The 13,596-nt window shown below is 38.5% G+C and overlaps 4 protein-coding genes across 4 annotated transcripts; 3 read left to right on the forward strand and 1 right to left on the reverse strand.

Moving 5' to 3' along the window:
• The first annotated feature begins 758 nt into the window (after positions 1-758).
• Positions 759-1,382, forward strand: LOC115624342 (larval cuticle protein A2B-like). The gene is made up of 2 exons (XM_030518994.1): positions 759-770; positions 837-1,382. The coding sequence occupies exons 1-2, from the start codon at positions 759-761 to the stop codon at positions 1,380-1,382; spliced, it is 558 nt and encodes a 185-aa protein (XP_030374854.1).
• A 3,398-nt stretch (positions 1,383-4,780) lies between these two features.
• Positions 4,781-5,443, forward strand: LOC115624340 (cuticle protein 18.6). Its single transcript, XM_030518992.1, has 2 exons — positions 4,781-4,792; positions 4,859-5,443. The coding sequence occupies exons 1-2, from the start codon at positions 4,781-4,783 to the stop codon at positions 5,441-5,443; spliced, it is 597 nt and encodes a 198-aa protein (XP_030374852.1).
• A 2,704-nt stretch (positions 5,444-8,147) lies between these two features.
• LOC115623886 (larval cuticle protein A2B-like) lies at positions 8,148-8,863 on the forward strand. The gene is made up of 3 exons (XM_030518438.1): positions 8,148-8,159; positions 8,220-8,743; positions 8,815-8,863. Exons 1-3 carry the CDS (start codon positions 8,148-8,150, stop codon positions 8,861-8,863), a joined length of 585 nt encoding a protein of 194 aa, XP_030374298.1.
• Positions 8,864-10,285: 1,422 nt separating this feature from the next.
• Positions 10,286-10,940, reverse strand: LOC115624341 (larval cuticle protein A2B-like). The gene is made up of 2 exons (XM_030518993.1): positions 10,929-10,940; positions 10,286-10,864 (listed from the first exon to the last, which is right to left on the reverse strand). Exons 1-2 carry the CDS (start codon positions 10,938-10,940, stop codon positions 10,286-10,288), a joined length of 591 nt encoding a protein of 196 aa, XP_030374853.1.
• Between the last annotated feature and the right edge of the window lie 2,656 nt (positions 10,941-13,596).

Genomic DNA, 13,596 nt, shown 5'->3' on the forward strand with positions numbered 1-13,596 from the left:
CAACAAAATTTACTATCTTTTAAATTGAATAAGCAAACAATTTTGTATTATTCCCAATCCATATACATACTTGTAGATGCAATAATAAAAGCTTTAATAATATCGGTTTGTTTGGAAATAAATAATTGTTTCTGCTTACATTCGATTGAATTTTCTTTGTTTCAACCTTGAAACAACCCAATTGGCTTTGCGTAATTTTTTCACTTCACTTCAATGTGAACCCTTGTTCTGCCCTTTGACGCTTCGGTCTACTCCTCTTATAAGAAACCTTTAATTTGGCGCAGTTCGAGGTCGTTACCTACATTCTTACAAGCGTTAACAGCTCGCTTATCAAATCTGTAGATACATACGTACTGAATACAGAAGTGCATGCGAGCCGCCTTTTCAATCGTTTCGTAATGCCCGACCAATGCACAAATTAGCAGACGTACCCCTCTCCGACCAAAGGAAATCCCAAATCCTTTCTAAATAATTAGCCCATTTGGAGTGCAGTCGAGGCGGCAGCAGCTGCGCCGGAGAGCATGACAATCTCCTCGATTATCGCAGTGACTGCGCTGTAATTTCGAACATGATATGCAGAAGGCCGAAGTTAAGCACCTTATGCAGACCAGACGCAATCGAATCGACTATCGAGCGAAATGCAAGTGCCCGCACATGTGTATAAAAGTGGTGAGCGGGTCAGAGACAGTATCATTCAGCATCCAGTCTTGCTTCTGTAAAGAACTAAATCCAATCAATAAACCAAGTCAAAAAAAACCATGGCCTTCAAGGTAAATATTCAACTACACACAATCAAATTTGTATCAATGGATTACCTCGCCCTCAACAATTTGCAGTTTGTTTTCGCACTCGCCTTCGTGGCCGTCGCCAGCGCCGGCTATGCGCCTCTGGCGGTGCCGCAGGTCTACCATGCCAGTGCTCCGGTGGCCACCTATGGTGCCCCCGTGGCCGTGGCCCAGAAGGTGCTCGTGAAGTCGCACGAGGAGTACGATCCCCATCCCCAGTACCGTTTCTCGTACGGTGTCGATGACAAGATCACCGGCGACTCCAAGAGCCAGGTGGAGGAGCGCGACGGAGACATCGTCCGTGGCGAGTACTCCCTGATCGATGCCGATGGCTACAAGCGCACCGTTCAGTACACCTCCGATCCCCACAATGGTTTCAATGCTGTGGTGAACCGCGAACCCCTCGTCAAGGCCGTCGCTGTGAAGACCGTTGCTGCTGCCCCCGTCGCCCACTATGCTGCCCCCGCTGTGGCCCACTATGCCGCACCAGCTGTGGCCCACTATGCCGCCCCCGCTGTGGTCAAAACTGCTCACTATGCCGCGCCCACCGCCTCCTATGCCAGCTATGCCGCTCCCGCATACGCTTACCATCATTAAGTCTCAACTCTAATCAGCTAAATTGTTATTGTATTCTTTATTTAATATTAAAAAGAATAAGTCAGTACGGAAACCCCAAAACTTTTCATTCCCCACCAAAAAAAAACACATCCGTGAGCAAAGGATATTGGCCAAACAATAGGCTGCTGGTACCAATAACCGATTAGGCCCACACTTTAAATGATTTCGTTGCCAATTAAATTCGTTGCGGCATTGAAATTCCTAAGTCGTATGAGGTTTTCAATTATTGATTGCTCCATTCGCTTCGCCTCCAAACAATCCTATCAACAAGTGTCCAATCAGAGCTCACCAACTCAGCAGATATGTTAATTTCGAAATGGCCACAACTGCCGGCGCTTCGAAGTACTCCACAATCGTAGATGCCGATGCTCTCTTCCTACTCACAGATACCACTAATACAAGTAATATTAATAATAATAGTACGAGTAAGAAGTAATAATAAGTGGGTATTGTTCCATGCCCCAAAAGCCCAGCACGTGGTCCAGCTGTTTCCGGTTGGTGTTTGCAAACGATTTGTGTCGGATTTGTGTTTTTTTTTTCTTCTTCTCCTATTTTTTTGGCACTTTGTTGCCGGCTTTTCCAATTCCGTTCAGCACCACGAACTGGTTTTCTGCTGGCTGGCCAGACAAACGTCAGACACGATCAAAAGTTCTCGATATCTGGCTGTTATGTCTACATAATGGCTGGGTAATGAGCAATCAGTGTTTTCTATGGACAGTCATTTTAATTGGTCGTGTATTTTTATTGAAATCGAATAATGCAATTTCTATGAGCATTATTTAAGATGTTGACGTGAATTGAAATCGAAAGGCAGGTCATTAAAGCTAGCTGAAAGAAGTTTTGAAAGTGCGAATAATGTGTCTGTGAGTTGTGTGAGTGTGTTTGTGTGTGTGAGTGTGTGTGAGTGTGTGTATGTGTGTGTGGGTTGCCAACGAACTTGTTTCAAAATCTCAAGCAAAAAGATTATGTAACGATCATATCAGCGCCTTTTTGACATTCTTAATTCGTTTTTTTTTTTCAACTTTTTCTCGTTAACAGCAATCACTTTTCGTGAGTCATTAATCAAATCGCATTAACGTATTGCGATAAATATAACGGTTTTAGAATCAGCAATCAAGTTTTCTGTGAGGGAGTTCCACATATATGGCCAACTTATTCTTTTTTTTTTTGTCCAAATTCTAATCAAACACGCAGCAAAGGTCATTATCCCAAGGCCTTGTCGGTCTTTTGGAATTCGAACATGTACACTGCTTATAAGGTAGAAGAATTTTTTTTATGTTTTATAATAGAAAAATTTCACAAATTAAAGCAAGCTTAGAAAAATCTTCTCTTAATGGTTGGCAAGGGAACTAAATAGGAAGAGGTTGGCCTTGGGGCGTAAGCAGCTTTCTCCATAGGGGGAGAGGCCAAAAAGCTAAAATTTTTATTAAATAATCCACGGCATGCTGAAGTAATAATTTCAACAATTCCATCTTAGTTCCTTCTTAAAATAATATATGTATGGCCGACCTTAGTTGGCGAAATTTTTTAAATTTAAAGATATAGGGAGGACCCCCCTTGAATGCTCTGCCGCGACAAGGTATTTATAATATTTAGGAAACATTTTTAATCCACAAATCAGCTATTTTTGCGTCATCATTATTTCTAATAATTGTCCCCCTTAGGACAGATCTTAAATAAAGAATAAAGATTGTTAAAAAAAACTATAATTATTTCTAACTATTATTATGTTTGATTATTTTTCGATTCTATATCGCATACCCAATAAACATCTCCTAAACAAATATTTGTTTATTTTATTCTGTTGACTTAAAGAATCCCTAATGATTTAAAAATCCTTTTAAAGGCGAAATATAGCGCCATAATAACGTATGTATGGTCGACTTTAGATGGCGATATTATTTTTCTAAATATTTAAGGACCCCCTTGAATAAGCCCCTGCTCTGTGCGACAACGTATAATAAAATAATATATATTATAATATTTAGGGAATATTTTGAATCCACATATCATTTAATACATTCGAGTAGTATGCTATAATCAAATATTTTCTCGTCTTCATTATTTCTAACTATTATTATTTTTCATAACCTCTTCAAAACCTCTTCTAAACGAATATTTGTTTTCATGAAAAATAATTTTAACTAAAACATATTTATTTAATTATTTTTTGACTTAAAGAATCCCTAATAAAAGTAATACCCTACCAACTAATTAAAAGGATTTTTCTAAGCATAAGTATATCGCTACTGACTACGAATTTAGGCGAGTTAAGAGAATTAAATAAAGTAGTATTTGTATAGTATTTGCATTTAATTTGTTTTTATTTTTATTTGTCCCGTCGCCTGACCTTACGCATTCCACAAGCACCCATTGAAGGGCTGGAAGACATGCCGTTTAGCATTCTTTTGAGCTGACTGTGCGACTGCCCCAACATTACATCATTTGGCAGAGAGTCGAGTCACACACGAGTCTCACAAAAGAGGTCTCTGGGCGGCATGATTGAGCACTTATAGTGTAGTGCGGGTATGCCACAATCGGGCAGTGAAAACGAGTGCGCGTACGCGCAATGATGATGGGAAAAGCTTAAGCCTGAAAGCTCAAACGTTACATGCCCAACCAAAATGGTTAAAAACGAGCCAAACAAACCGCAACTAACGTTGGCCGACACCTCCAAACAAGCCGAACTGGCCGAAACAATGTAAGTGGCACTTGGCCGAGTGGGGACTGAGTAGCCAATTTTTTTTTTTTTTTTTTTTTTTTTGGGTCATTGCAGCAGAGAGTCGATTCGGATCGCGCGAGTGTGTGTGTGAGTGTATCTGTGTGTGAGTGTATCTGTGTGAGTGTGTGTGTCAAGTGCAATGAGATCAAGTTGTCTTTATTGGGTTACTTACATGACTTGAGAGCTCTGGCGGGAGTTAGGTTCGCTTAGGCCCCCCCCAAGTCTTTTGTTAGCCACATTTTTTTTTATTTATAATTTTTTTTTTTTTGTTACCCACCTATTTTGTAGATTTTGTGTTCGTCTCGTCTGTCTCCCATTCATGGGTACCGAACTGGGTGTGACTCGTGGGTGCAAATCTCCGACACAAGCCGTCCAACTACGCTGCAGGGGGAAACGAAATAAACGAAATAAAAAATCAAAACTATGGACAGACATCATGCAAATGAATTAAAACTGAAATTGTTTTGTAAAACTTACGAAAAGTGAAAGAAAGGCCAAAGACAAAAGCGCTGAAGCTGCTGCTGGTGCTGGTGCTGGCTCGAAATTTCGTCTATAAATACAAATGCAACGGCTGCTTAATTATTATTCATAGCACCAGCTTCACACAAGGAGGACACAGTTTCTTTGGGCAATTATTATTTCAAGCAACGGCAAAATGGCTTTCAAGGTAAGTACAAGCCCATAGATGCCACACAAGAAGGACATACTTATTAGAAAACCTTCGTACTTGCAGTTGGTCGCACTCGTTTGTTTCGTCGCTGCCGCTTCGGCTGGCATCATTCCTTTGGAGCACCATCAGCTGGAGCACCAACAGCAGGCTCAGCTCTATCAGGCCGCCTCACCACAACAGCAGGTCCTTTACCACAAGGCCCATGCTCCCGCCCACGAGATCTACCCCGATGATCCCCATCCCAAATACAACTTTGCCTACGACGTCAAGGATGCCATCTCTGGTGACTCCAAGAGCCAGACCGAGTCCCGCGACGGCGATGTTGTCCAGGGCGAGTACTCGCTGGACGATGCCGATGGCTTCCGTCGCACCGTCAAGTACACAGCGGATTCCGTCAACGGTTTCAATGCCGTCGTCCATCGTGAGCCCCTGACCCACAAGGTGGTGGCTGCCGCCCCAGTCCAATACCACCACGCTGCTCCCCAAGCCGTTGTGAAGAGCCCAGTGTCCTATGCCGCCCCTGCCTACAGCGCACCAACCTACGCCTCGCTGCCGGCCCACCACGAGAACCAACACCAACAGGCCGCCACCTATGCCACCTACGAGGCGCCGGCTGCTCACGAGTCTCACGACTACTATCACCACTAAAAAGCCACATCCTGCCGAAAGTATTAGTTCTCATTATTCATCCAGAGTCTCCATTTAAATGCACATAATAGCTAGCCAATCACATTTTGTTAATTAGTTTTAAGGTACATACTACACACTCCTACTTGTATATTAAATAAATTTAATATTGCTTCAATTTCATTTCCAATAAGTCTGGAAAAGCTTTTTTTTCCAAAAGAGTTTGGTAAAGATATAGTATGTATTTTAAATAATCAGCTTAGCACTAATTGTCAGTTATGGTTATTAACAAAATATCTGATTTTTTGACTAACCTATAAATTTGGCTGGGCGAATACTATTCCATTATTATATATTGATGAATAAATAAATACTTTTCCAAAAAAATTTAAAACATCGAATGGTTTATTTAATTATAAATGTATACAAGTGTATATACATATAGCTTTAAAGTAGAATTACTTTTCCTTCTGTAATTTTTATTTTTTTATCCTGTTAGGTCTATAATGTGCCTGAACACATATGGCTTTGATTCGGGGCATAGCTGGCCAAATGGATCATAAAATTCCCCCAGCGGGTCGGAGGTATTAGTAGACGTTATTGTATAGTTTTTCTTAGGCTTTCCTATCTTTTAATTTGAAATTATAATTCACTATTTTTTGATTTACTAAATACTTGTAAATGAATATATATATATATATATATATATATATATATATATATATATATATATATATATATATATATACTAGCCAGTATTGCCCGTCTTAGCCCGGCTCAATACAATGTTTCAAATTGTATTTATTTTGTGTGTACATGACCTACCCATATATTTTCACCTTATTAATTACCGGTAGGAACGCATTTAAGGTATTTAAATGAACGTTTTCTGTTCTTGACAAAAAATTGTTCAGTAATCCGTTACATTTTCGTGTTTGCCAAAATATTTCGTTAAACCTAACTAATATTTTTTAAGCTCGTTTTTCCACCTTTTGGAACTCGACCTTTCCAAAACCCCTTTCTTGTGTCCAAATTTCAGTTTCCTAGCTCTTACCGGTTGGGCTGTGCGTTGATTGCGAATCAGTCAATCAGTCTGTCAATCAGTAAGTCAGTCAGGACAAACTCTTTTATATACAAAAAAAAGTTCTTAAAAAAAAAAACATAACTATATGTAAATCAAAATGATTGTTGAAAATTGTGAAAAAACAAAGATTTTATGAAATAAAATTGTAAAAGAAATATGCAAGCCAAAATAAATAATTTTCATGATTGTTGGACCGATCAATTGCAAAGGCCACACTAAAATATGTTTATTAAAAAGAAAGGAAGGACAATTTAAATAAATCTATAATTAAGAAATAATGTAATAAATATAAAATAAAACTCAGACAACGTTACAGCCGAAGCTGTGAAACGAAAATGAAATCAAATAAGCTGACATCTAGGTACTTAGAAAGGTAAAGTGTGTTGGCTAATGGAATATGGAATGGATTTTTGGAAACAGTGTTGCAAAGATATGTTTTGAAACACTAAGTCATCGAGTTTTACAGACAGTCGCGAAGCTCGTAATGTTTTGTTGTGCGGCCAGCAAATAAATGCATTTAAAATAATAATAAAAATAATGTATTCTGAAGCTTAGACTTAGATTTGGGTTTTTTTTTCCAAACATGTGTCTTCATTATGTACCAATTATGTTTAATGTTCATGCTTTGAATACTAAACGGAGTGGATGTACGAGTGTGTGAAATGCGTAAATATATAAATAAATAACTAACTTACATATGCATATTTTTTAAGATCGAGAAGAGTTGCCTGCGAAGCGAATATAACAAGCTTTTTTTATGGGCTTACAGAGCAATTACTTACAGGGTTTATAGCCAATTACTTAAATTGTTAATGAAAGTGTAAATACTATCTAAATATATAGAATATGACAATGGACATACCGACTAATAAATGGCTAGCTATTTATAGTTTTAAGGCTTAGCTTACTCCAGTATACAAATAATGAGTTAATAGTTTGTTGAATATCTTAATCCCTCATTTCTCCTGTAAGCTTCCCCCCCAAAAATATCTTTAATTAATTAGTTCAATGTACAACATTTCATAAATATTCAATTCATTGCTGCTCGCAGTGTAGCGCGTTTCCTCAAAGGTCTATCCCCCTGCCCTGTGGCCAACAAGCAACCCATGCATAATCTCGATTATTTAGCTGAGCTCTATTTTGGTATTTAAGAAGACCGGTTTGCACGGCACGCCAAAATATCCGGTAGCAACAAAGGCATTTTTTTGCGATTTTAATGTCGCACACAAATTGAATGTCAAATTACTTTACTTGGGGCTGCGCACTTGTGCCAGCGGCAAGGCGAGTCCGGTATCCATGAGCTGGCTGGCGAGTTGGCGAGTATGTCGAATTGCGAGCCAAGACACAATTTGCTCCACATTTTTCACACAATACCTCCATGCATTACCTATCTCCGTGTACGGGCATGTGCCGGTTAGGCTGCCCTGCACTCATTGCCGGCCAGACCTTTCGCTCTCCATTGTCTGACAGATCTCGCGTTTAGTTCGCTAGAAAATATTGAATAGCAACAGCCTCGAGCAAGCACTGATCTCAGTGTATAAAAGCCACAGACTTGCCAATTTCTTATCATACTGCACTTAGCCTCCGATTCGACCACTCCACTCCACTCCACTCCTCCAGCAACACAGCTCGCATCTCAAAATGGCATTCAAGGTAGGCTCAGAACATGCTTCGATTGTGGAATATACTTGGAACAATTTCCAATATTTTCAGTTCGTCGCTCTTCTTGCCCTCATCGCCGCCGCCAGCGCAGGTGTCTTGCCCGCCGCTCAGGTGTACCATGCCGCTCCAGCTGTGGCCACCTACCACCATGCCGCTCCAGCTGTGGCCACCTACCACCATGCCGCTCCAGCTGCCGTTGTCAAGACTGTGGCACAGCCCGTGTACGCCAAGGCTGCCGAGGAATACGATCCCCATCCCCAGTACAAGTTCGCCTACGATGTCCAGGACTCGCTCTCCGGCGACTCCAAGAGCCAGGTGGAGGAGCGCGATGGTGATGTCGTTCGTGGCGAATACTCTCTGATCGATGCTGATGGCTACAAGCGCACCGTTCAATACACTGCCGATCCCATCAACGGCTTCAACGCTGTGGTGAACCGCGAACCCCTCGTCAAGGCCGTTGCTGCTGCCCCAGTTGCCCACTACGCTGCCCCCACAGTCGTGAAGACCGTCGCACCTGTTGCCCACTATGCTGCCCCAGCTGTGGCTCACTATGCTGCCCCCGCTGTGGCTCACTATGCCGCCCCCACAGTCGTGAAGACCGTCGCGCCTGTTGCTCACTACGCGGCCCCAGCTGTCGTGAAGACGGTCGCCCCCGCCTACACCACCTACCATCACTAAATGCCATTTGTTGTTGAAAGTGTTCGACTGAATCTGACTTCTAGATAAATTTGTTGCTTACTACTTATAAATAAACAAACCTCATATTTGAAACTACATATTTGCTGGTTTTGAAATACTTTTTTAAAAATGATTTCTATATGCTAGAGGACTTAAGGTACACTTTTTAAATTTTGTGATCGGAGAAATACTAAGAAACTATTGTATCTTATAATCAGTCCGTTCAAAAATCAGACTATTAAATGATGCTTATGAAGATTGCACTAAAGCTCTAAATTGAAAGGGGCAATAGGGGCCACCTTTTTATATAGCCTTAGCCTACTGGCAATTAATTATAGATAAAAGCTATATTTGCATGTACCCTACAAAAGCTTGGCTTAATCCAAACTTTATGCAATGAGGCAGTTTGGTGCTAAGAAATGATAACATCTATAAAAAAGAACTAATTTTATATATATAGTACATACATATATATTTAAAATCTGGCCCTAAGGAGACATTAATTTAATTTTTTAGCTATGCCCGTAAAATTTAGAAATGACGGGTTTATTGATAGACAGAATGGAGTGTAGTTTATTTCTGAAGTTCTGAAGAGCAGGTCAAAGGAGTGAGAGTCTCTTTCGTCTCATTAGCTTCTATGGCCTCTAATAGGATAGTTCTTCAATTAAGGCTCTAAACATTTTGGTAAAGAATGATTAGATTTAAAAAGTTCCAAACTAATTCAATATCAATAATTATGTTCCACAAACGAGAACATATACAACAAAATCAAAATAATACTAAATTATTAATTAAACAGTATTTAAAATTTTATAAAAACTGAAATTTGATAAAAATAAAATTCAGAAACAAATATAAAATAAAGCTTTTCATGATTGTGGGACTTATAAATTGTAAATTCGAAATAATAAAATTTGATTATTAAATAGAAACAAATGTAATACTTTAAATACCTTCAGAATTCAGGATTCTAGGTACTTAGAAAGGTAATGACAGCCAGTAAAAGTGTTGGGTAAGAATATGGAGCAAACTATTTGTAAAAATAGTGTTGCTAAATTGTAGTTTAATATACTGAGTAGAGAAGCACGTGTTGTTTTGTAGTGTTGCCAGCAACTAATGACACATTAAGCTAATAAATGCATTTAAAATAATAGAAATGTTCTGAATTATTTGAGTTTTCTTCCAAACATGAGCAATTTAATATCTTTTAATCATATATTAATGTAAAGGATGCTAAGGATAGGCAAGATAATCTCTTATGAAAAAATGCTATCACTGATTTCGAATTAATACTGGAAATTAAAGGAACACTCTGAATCGCGAAAATATTCTTGTTGATACATACACGTTCATGTTTGATTTTGTTTGTTTATTTTAAGTTAGCAACAAATTTATCTAGAAGTCAGATTCAGTCGAACACATTTAACAACAAATGGCATTTAGTGATGGTAGGTGGTGTAGGCGGGGGCGACCGTCTTCACGACAGCTGGGGCGGCGTAGTGAGCCACAACGGGGGCAGCAGCGACGGCCTTGACAACTGGAGCCACAGCAACGGCCTTGACGAGGGGTTCGCGGTTCACCACAGCGTTGAAGCCGTTGATGGGATCGGCAGTGTATTGAACGGTGCGCTTGTAGCCATCAGCATCGATCAGAGAGTATTCGCCACGAACGACATCACCATCGCGCTCCTCCACCTGGCTCTTGGAGTCGCCGGAGAGCGAGTCCTGGACATCGTAGGCGTACTTGTACTGGGGATGGGGATCGTATTCCTCGGCAGCCTTGGCGTACACGGGCTGTGCCACAGTCTTGACAACGGCAGCGGGGGCGGCATGGTGGTAGGTGGCCACAGCTGGAGCGGCATGGTGGTAGGTGGCCACAGCTGGAGCGGCATGGTGGTAGGTGGCCACAGCTGGAGCGGCATGGTGGTAGGTGGCCACAGCAGGAGCGGCATGGTACACCTGAGCGGCGGGCAAGACACCTGCGCTGGCGGCGGCGATGAGGGCAAGAAGAGCGACGAACTAGATGGAAATCCAAACAGAGTTAAAGTACCTTTGTACCTACGATGAATTGCGTTAAACGTACCTTAAAAGCCATTGCGAGTGAGTTAGTTTGTTGACTGTTGCTGCAGAGTGGTGCGAACGAGTTGAACTGTGACTGCTGCTGCGCACGCGCTGTTTATATAGAGCGACCAGCTGAATAGCCATTGGAGTGCTTTTTCGACACTGCGGCTATTTCTGTGCAGTCGTGGCTCGGCGCGACCGATTAATCCAATTCATTTGTGCTAAATGAGTGTGGAGTGTGTAGCATTGACCAATTGTTTTCTTTATGCCATTGTGTAGGGCTATCAAAAAAACGCAGTTCCTCCAATTAAATTAAACGTTTTTGCATTTACAATTTATTTACTATATGTTGCAAAGAATTTGTAAAGGGATTGAGGAGTCTGAGAAATCTGTGATTTTAAAAAGTGGACTGCTGCCTGCATATCAATATGTTATTAAATCAATTCTTCTACATAATGTCTTGTAAATAATGTCAACTAGAATATATATCTTCATAGATGGAAGTTAATTAGTTGAGTAAAGCTACAATCTGATAAATCTGAGATTTTAGAAAGTGGAAGTTGTGTCTCTGCCGGACTGGGATTGAAGATAGCTGTCTGAATATCAATCTGTTATTAAATCAATTCTTCTAAGAATATGTTTTGAATATTTCTAAATATTGACTACTAGAATATATGAAGATTAAAGTTGATTAGTTAAGTAAAGATACAATCTGATAAATCTGAGATTTTAGAAAGTGGAAGTTGTATCTCCGCCGGACTGCGATTGAAGATAGCTGTCTGAATATCAATCTGTTATTAAATCAATTCTTCTAAGAATATGTTTTGAATATTTCTAAATATTGACTACTAGAATATATGAAGATTAAAGTTGATTAGTTAAGTAAAGATACAATCTGATAAATCTGAGATTTTAGAAAGTGGAAGTTGTATCTCCGCCGGACTGCGATTGAAGATAGCTGTCTGAATATCAATCTGTTATTAAATCAATTCTTCTAAGAATATGTTTTGAATATTTCTAAATATTGACTACTAGAATATATGAAGATTAAAGTTGATTAGTTAAGTAAAGATACAATCTGATAAATCTGAGATTCTAGAAAGTGGAAGTTGTGTCTCTGCCAGACTGTTATTAAATCAATTCTTCTAGAATATGTTTTGAATATTTGTAAATATTGTCAACTGGAATATATATCTTCATAGATGGAAGTTAATTAGTTGAGTAAAGCTACAATCTGATAAATCTGAGATTCTAGAAAGTGGAAGTTGTATCTCCGCCGGACTGCGATTGAAGATAGCTGTCTGAATATCAATCTGTTATTAAATCAATTCTTCTAAGAATATGTTTTGAATATTTCTAAATATTGACTACTAGAATATATGAAGATTAAAGTTGATTAGTTAAGTAAAGCTACAATCTGATAAATCTGAGATTCTAGAAAGTGGAAGTTGTGTCTCTGCCAGACTGTTATTAAATCAATTCTTCTAGAATATGTTTTGAATATTTGTAAATATTGTCAACTGGAATATATATCTTCATAGATGGAAGTTAATTAGTTGAGTAAAGCTACAATCTGATAAATCTGAGATTTTAGAAAGTAGAAGTTGTGTCTCTGCCGGACTGGGATTGAAGATAGCTGTCTGAATATCAATCTGTTATTAAATCAATTCTTCTAAGAATATGTTTTGAATATTTCTAAATATTGACTACTAGAATATATGAAGATTAAAGTTGATTAGTTGAGTAAAGCTACAATCTGATAAATCTGAGATTTTAGAAAGTAGAAGCTGTGTCTCTGCCGGACTGTTATTAAATCAATTCTTCTAAGAATATGTTTTGTATATTTGTAAATATTGTCAACTAGAATATATGAATATGGAAGTTAATTAGTTGAGTAAAGTTACAAATTTGAGTGCAAATTATAATAAGCAATAAAAGCGAATAAAGTGAAGGCAATATTAAAAGAACGTCAATAAATATTTGATGCATACATTAGGAACTATTACAACAATTACGGCTACAGTCCTAATTATGAAATATAAAAGTAAGTTATATATTAGCTTTTATATATAAAACAAATCCAATGCTATATAATTTTATAATTGTCATACTTAGGACAGATCTTAAATAATGAATAAAGATTAAAAAAAAAAAATATATATATATAAAACATTGAATAATTTTGTGAATATTGCAAAGGCAACGATTTTTTTACTGCTGCGTCTTAAAACGTAAAACAATGGGCCGAAAAAATAATCAAAAACTTATCTACGGCTTTCCCATTCAGGAAGAAATAGTAAAAACAGTAATATTCGTAAGAATATAAGAGTCTGAAGTCTGATTTTAAAACGTCAGTTCTTTGCTAAACTATCCAGCATAGCATTGTCTCTGAGAGGTGATTGAAGAAGAATTAAAAGCCTTTTGCATTTTTAACTTTTAGCTACAATCCAGGATTTCTTTTCATTTTTCTTTAGCAAGCGAGGATAAGAGCCTTAAACTCTGATTTAAAAAATTATACCTATATGCTTATAGGTAATGTTACAAATACTTATAAGCCAATTGCATTCACATTTATTTGCAAAGCACTAATCACTTGAGTAATGAATTTCATTTTAAATTAATATCGAATGTGATCGCCTAACTGTAAATTGCGTATGCACATAAATATTTAATATGTAAGCAATAAATAT

Source organism: Scaptodrosophila lebanonensis, unplaced genomic scaffold (genome assembly GCF_003285725.1).
Source record: "Scaptodrosophila lebanonensis strain 11010-0011.00,11010-0021.00 unplaced genomic scaffold, SlebRS2 tig00000053-arrow-pilon, whole genome shotgun sequence".
Taxonomy (NCBI): domain Eukaryota; kingdom Metazoa; phylum Arthropoda; class Insecta; order Diptera; family Drosophilidae; genus Scaptodrosophila; species Scaptodrosophila lebanonensis.

Excerpts from the sequence above, each read along its gene's own strand:
- LOC115623886 (XM_030518438.1), top strand. Across the intron at positions 8,744-8,814 it reads GCCCCCGCTGTGGCTCACTA|TCGCCCCCGCCTACACCACC; the intron begins TGCCGCCCCCAC and ends TCGTGAAGACGG.